This window comes from Poromitra crassiceps (genome assembly GCF_964638095.1).
Source record: "Poromitra crassiceps genome assembly, chromosome: 8".
NCBI lineage: Eukaryota > Metazoa > Chordata > Actinopteri > Beryciformes > Melamphaidae > Poromitra > Poromitra crassiceps.
This window is the reverse complement of record NC_139629.1, coordinates 36,703,934-36,709,933: the sequence shown is the minus strand read 5'-3', so window position 1 is coordinate 36,709,933 and position 6,000 is coordinate 36,703,934. Positions and strand designations below refer to the sequence as shown.

At 46.3% G+C, this 6,000-nt stretch overlaps 1 protein-coding gene across 1 annotated transcript in view; it reads left to right on the top strand.

The window, feature by feature from the left end:
- b3gnt7l (UDP-GlcNAc:betaGal beta-1,3-N-acetylglucosaminyltransferase 7, like) overlaps positions 1–5,711 on the top strand; it is a 7,454-nt gene extending 1,743 nt beyond the window's left edge. The window contains exons 2-3 of the mRNA XM_083641533.1: positions 702–912; positions 2,857–5,711. Coding sequence (XP_083497659.1) covers positions 702–912; positions 2,857–3,507 — 862 coding nt within the window. The 3' untranslated portion in view covers positions 3,508–5,711. The remainder of the gene's footprint in view (positions 1–701; positions 913–2,856) is intronic.
- Positions 5,712–6,000: the final 289 nt, after the last annotated feature.

The window sequence follows — 6,000 nt, the reverse complement described above, 5'->3', positions numbered from 1 at the left end:
GGGCTATCTACATTCTAGATAGCCCCGAATGGTTGCTTTGGAATTTTTAATGAGGCAGGAGGAGGGGGAAGTCATTTGAAAGATTTTTAACAAGATCATTTAAACTTTTTTTGGTGGTTTCCCATCAGACACAAATTATGATTCAAAGTAGAGTCTTTTATAAACATCTTAAAACATGACTTTAGGGGGTCTGGAAAATATGTTGAAAACTGAGGTGCACAAGAAAGTAAAGCCAGGTAGTCTTCTCTTCTCAGCTGACTGTCAATTTACATCATGGTCCAGTCAGTTTATGTTGCATGGAGAGGCTACAAAATGTGTACTCTGCAATGGAAGCGGCATCGGTGAAAATGTAGTCAAGTACATTACTTCAGTAAACATAAAAGTAAAATGACTGTTTTGAAAAAAAAAAACGTAATTAATTAAAAAAGCACAAGTACACAACAAGTCTCTCAGTTACAGTAACATGAGTAAATGTAATTAGTTAAGCCTACGGAACACCTTCACTGGCCTACCGGCCAGTGAAATTAACCTTCTTGCACATTTGCCAAATGGCTAGTGAATGTTCAAATTTTCCCAGCCACTCACTAGATTAGCATTGGGGTTTTTTTTAACTGGTGAATGAAGCAACTCTACCAGTCTCTTGCATTACCAGCATTTGGCTGGTGCTAGTTTTGTGCCCTGATGACTTCCACCCTTGGCAGGTACTTCCCGATGCGCATCAACCACCCGGAGAAATGCGCAGGCGGTGAGGTGCACCTCCTCATGGTGGTGAAGTCCGTCATCGAGCAGCATGACCGGCGGGAGGCGGTGCGCAACACCTGGGGCAGGGAGCAGACGGTGGACGGCAAGAAGATCCAGACTCTATTTCTGCTGGGGAGCCCGACCACCGGCAAAGACACCAAGAACCTACAGGTGGGGTTGATGTCACATCACACCCATCTTAGCTTCCTTAGATTGGCTCCCCATCAAGTCTAGGGTTCAGTTTAAAGTTCCTGTAATCAGATAGGCTATAGAGCCCCGATGATCAGGCACTGTGTACCTCTGTGACCTACTCCATCCTTACATTATCACTTAGGTCTTCTAGCCAACTCAAGTTTATTTGTATAGCCCTAATTCACAAGCTGCTTGTGACAAGCATGTCTCAGGGGGCTTTACAGAGAATTTGTCTAGCTAAATTTAGTTAAGCACTATCAATAAACAGGATTGATCAATCTTTCATTAGAGAGAGAAAGGGGGCGGGAGGAGGGGGAGAGAGAAGGGTGAGAATGCGGGGAGGAGAGAGAGAAGAGAGAGAACAGAACAAATAGGGTATACTGGGCGATACGGTTGAAATCAATATCACAATGATCATAAGGATCTTTCTCGATATCATTATATATCACAATATGATCCATGTAAGCAAAATCACATTAAATAATCAAATTATATTATAATATTTCCTGCCAATTGTCATAATCATCACAATATACCAGTGAAAGATGACAAATGATACTGAATTATTGCCCAGCCCTTGGGCATACACACTGGCTAGGGCTAACTGTTGTCCCACACTGGCCAGGGCTGACTGTTGTCCCTCACTGGCCAGGGCTCACTGTTGTCCCACACTGGCCAGGGCTGACTGTTGTCCCACACTGGCCAGGGCTCACTGTTGTCCCTCACTGGCCAGGGCTGACTGTTGTCCCTCACTGGCCAGGGCTCACTGTTGTCCCTCACTGGCCAGGGCTGACTGTTGTCCCTCACTGGCCAGGGCTCACTGTTGTCCCACACTGGCCAGGGCTCACTGTTGTCCCACACTGGCCAGGGCTGACTGTTGTCCCTCACTGGCCAGGGCTCACTGTTGTCCCACACTGGCCAGGGCTGACTGTTGTCCCTCACTGGCCAGGGCTGACTGTTGTCCCTCACTGGCCAGGGCTGACTGTTGTCCCTCACTGGCCAGGGCTCACTGTTGTCCCACACTGGCCAGGGCTGACTGTTGTCCCTCACTGGCCAGGGCTGACTGTTGTCCCCCACTGGCCAGGGCTGACTGTTGTCCCCCACCGGCCAGGGCTAACTGTTGTCCCCCACCGGCCAGGGCTGACTGTTGTCCCCCACTGGCCAGGGCTGACTGTTGTCCCCCACTGGCCAGGGCTGACTGTTGTCCCACACTGGCCAGGGCTTACTGTTGTCCCTCACTGGCCAGGGCTGACTGTTGTCCCACACTGGCCAGGGCTTACTGTTGTCCCACACTGGCCAGGGCTTGCTGTTGTCCCACACTGGCCAGGGCTTACTGTTGTCCCACACTGGCCAGGGCTGACTGTTGTCCCACACTGGCCAGGGCTAACTGTTGTCCCCCACTGGCCAGGGCTGACTGTTGTCCCCCACTGGCCAGGGCTAACTGTTGTCCCCCACCGGCCAGGGCTGACTGTTGTCCCCCACTGGCCAGGGCTGACTGTTGTCCCACACTGGCCAGGGCTGACTGTTGTCCCACACTGGCCAGGGCTTACTGTTGTCCCTCACTGGCCAGGGCTGACTGTTGTCCCACACTGGCCAGGGCTTACTGTTGTCCCTCTCTCTAGGCTCACAACAAAAGGTGAGCGAGCCTTTGAAATTGTGGCAGCTAAACTGTGGAACGGCCTTCCACTGGACTTGAGATCTGTGGTCTCTGGTGACACTTTTAAAAAGCAGCTAAACACTCATCTGTTCAGACTGCCCTTTGTCTAGCCTCTTGTGTCTCTATTTCTGCGTGTTTTTGTGTCCTTGTTTTTATGTTTAGTTTCTATCTGATGGTCTTAGTTTAACCATTTTCCCCAATGAAGCACTTTGTCTCTGCAGCTCCGCTCTGTGAAAGGCGCTATCTAAATGAACTTTCCTTTACAGAAGCTGCTCGAGTACGAGGACAGGATCTACGGGGACATCCTGCAGTGGGACTTCATGGACACCTTCTTCAACCTGACTCTGAAGGAGGTGAACTTCCTCAAGTGGTTCGACATCTACTGCGCCGGCGTGCGCTTCATCTTCAAGGGCGACGACGACGTGTTCGTCAACACGCGCAACCTCCTGGACCTCATCGGCTTCAAGGCGGAGGAGCGCAAGGTGTCCGAGCTGTTCGTGGGCGACACCATCGCCAAGGCCATCCCCATCCGCAACCGCCAGAGCAAATACTACATCCCCAAGGAGCTGTACGACAAGCCCTACCCGCCGTACGTGGGGGGCGGGGGCTTCCTCATGTCCTCGCCGCTGGCCAGGCGGCTCTTCGTGGTCTCGGAGGACTTGGAGCTGTACCCCATCGACGACGTGTTCCTGGGGATGTGCCTTCAGCGGCTCCGCTTGGCCCCGGAGATGCACCCGGGCTTCAGGACCTTCGGCATCACGCGGCGCCGGGTGAGCCCCATGAACAGCGAGCCGTGCTTCTACAAAGACCTCATCGTGGTGCACAAACTGAGCGCGCAGGAGCTGCTCAGAATGTGGAGCGTGGTGCAGAGCGAGGAGCTGGTGTGCGCCAAAAGGACCTCAATGGAACTAAACTGATAGGAGTGTGTTCACAAAGAGAGCTAGTTAAGCTACATGGTGTGATGGTGATGAGCTAGTTAAGCTAAACGGTGATGTGGAAACATCGCTGATTGCTGCTCTGTGATGTCGCGGGAAATAAAGGGTTGAGCTCCAGCTCATCTTCATCATCAAGCAAACGGCCTCCTATAGAAAGAACAACAATCATATACACTGCCCGTCAAAAGTTTGGACACGACACGTTTTTCATTATTTTTTACTAATTCCCACGTTTTCCAATAACAGTAAAGATCAAAACTATGAAATAACACAAATTGAATTATGCAGTCGCAAAAACAAGTGTTCAAACGATCTTCTATTTCAGATTCGTTAAAGTAGCTGCCCTTAGCCTTGACGGAAGGGCAAAGGCTTTATAGGACCAACTATTTATATTTATATTTGACTAAGAAACACGTTAAGCATTTCAGCAGACGTCTTTAGATCAATCAATCAATCAATTTTATATTCATATAGAGTAACAAGAGTTATCCCGAAGGCGCTTTACAAATAGAGCAGGTAGGAGACCAGGCTCTTTACTTTAGACCCAACAATTGAAACAATTGTCACATGATGCACTGACGATTATACGGCGAGGTCATGTGACAATTACCCAACAAGAGCATGTTGGCAACGGCAGCAAGGAAAAGACCCCTTTAACAGGGAAGAAGACCTTGAGCTCTTGGTGGACGTGGTTCATCTGCCATGAGCGGTTGGGTTGAGAAAGAGAGAGAGGGAGGGAGGGAGAGAGAGAGATGCAGAGAAGATGAATAAGAGCATAAGTAGTGATAGTAATGCACAGTTATGACAGTAGTAACAGTAGCAGCTGTAATAAGAACAGGACTAAAAATACGAATCGAAGTGGTCCATCCATCCGTAGATCAAAATGGCTTTAACACTGCCGATTTTCAATACTGATTTATTTTGCACATAATCTCACCCATATCCAAAAACTGTAAATGGTGATTAGAGTTAAGTTGTGGATCAGTGATGTCATTTATGCAAATTACATCACTGGTTTATTTATGCAAATGACATCACTGGTCCACAACGTAACTCAAATCATCTCTCAATAACTCTCAAACTAATGAATGTCTGCAAAACAGTTTTGGGATATGTGTGAGATTATGTGCAAAATAAATCAGCGTTGAGAATCGGCGGAGAATGAAAAACAGAACATTCAGTGAGGCGTGTCCAAACTTTTGACGGGCATTGTATGTTTTATTAAGAAAAGCAATAAGTTATGTTTCTCCCTTCCTGTCTTCATTTAACTTGCATCTATTTGATACTACTTACCCACAATGCTAACTCTTTTCTGCAACTTCAAATGTGGGAGTTACTCCAGCACAGACAGTTACTACAGAAATGTTGTCAATTTTGTGAAATCACACACATACAGCTCCACGGAAAGGTAATTTGGATGAAAAAAATAAAGTTCGCTGGGGTTGAAGTTGAGAAATGCTGGTAATATTGTAAAATAATACATGTTTTGGGTATGAAAGCTGAAATAAACAGCTTTGCACGGATGCAGCCTCCAGGCTGTACAGTAGATCATTTCAGATTGGAGCCTTTAGCGCTCTGATTTCTGTGGACGTTCCACAGAAAACAGACATATTGTTCAGATGGCCAAAAAGCACTGGATCTCTGAGAGCCGAAGCCAAATGTTCAAAAATCACATTGTTGTTGATGAGAAAAATCAACCAAGTTTTCATTTAGTGGCAAAAAAATGTGAGTTCTTCCCCCTTTTTAGCAGCTGATTTTATTCTTGTTTTGCGATGAAGTTTCAGGATCTCTGTGTGATTGTCAATAGGGATCCAATGCACACATACCTGTGAATCTACACTGCATAGAAAAACGGATGGATTTGTGGGTGATCATTGTTTTGTAGTAGGGTATTGAAATTGTAAAAATCAAGTTGATGTTGCTTCTTTTTTTAAGTTAATATATTGTTTTACTCTATTTTTTTTGTAATTCTTTTGAGTATGATTTGCAGAGGCATGCCAAACCAAAGAAGCTCAAGAGCTGTAACACTGTAGATCTGTGTATGATAGTGTACATAAAACTGGACTTCTGTCATCTTTGTAAATAATGAATGAGTACTGCAGCGTTTGACATGGAAAAGCAATTTTGGTTGTGCTTCAGTTTGATATTAATGGAATCTGATTCTTGCAAATACTTCTCAAGCTCTGCAGTCAACTAGGCAATTTTGTTTAGCAGATTTCCAATAAACTGTGTCTTTGTATAGTATTTTGTCTTCAGCTGATTGCCCAATAGGGTTTGGAGGTGCCAGACGGAAGTTCAACACAAGCTCTTGGTATCATTTCCTGGCAACAGCAAGCTTTTTGTCACGTCAAACCACAAGGCACAGCAACTTCTGCAACACTCCTCTTAAGTTAGCTTTATTTAAACAAACATAGACACATTTGCAGAAGCAAAAGTCATTTTCAGCTCAAATTAATATTCAGGAGAAAGCCGAGT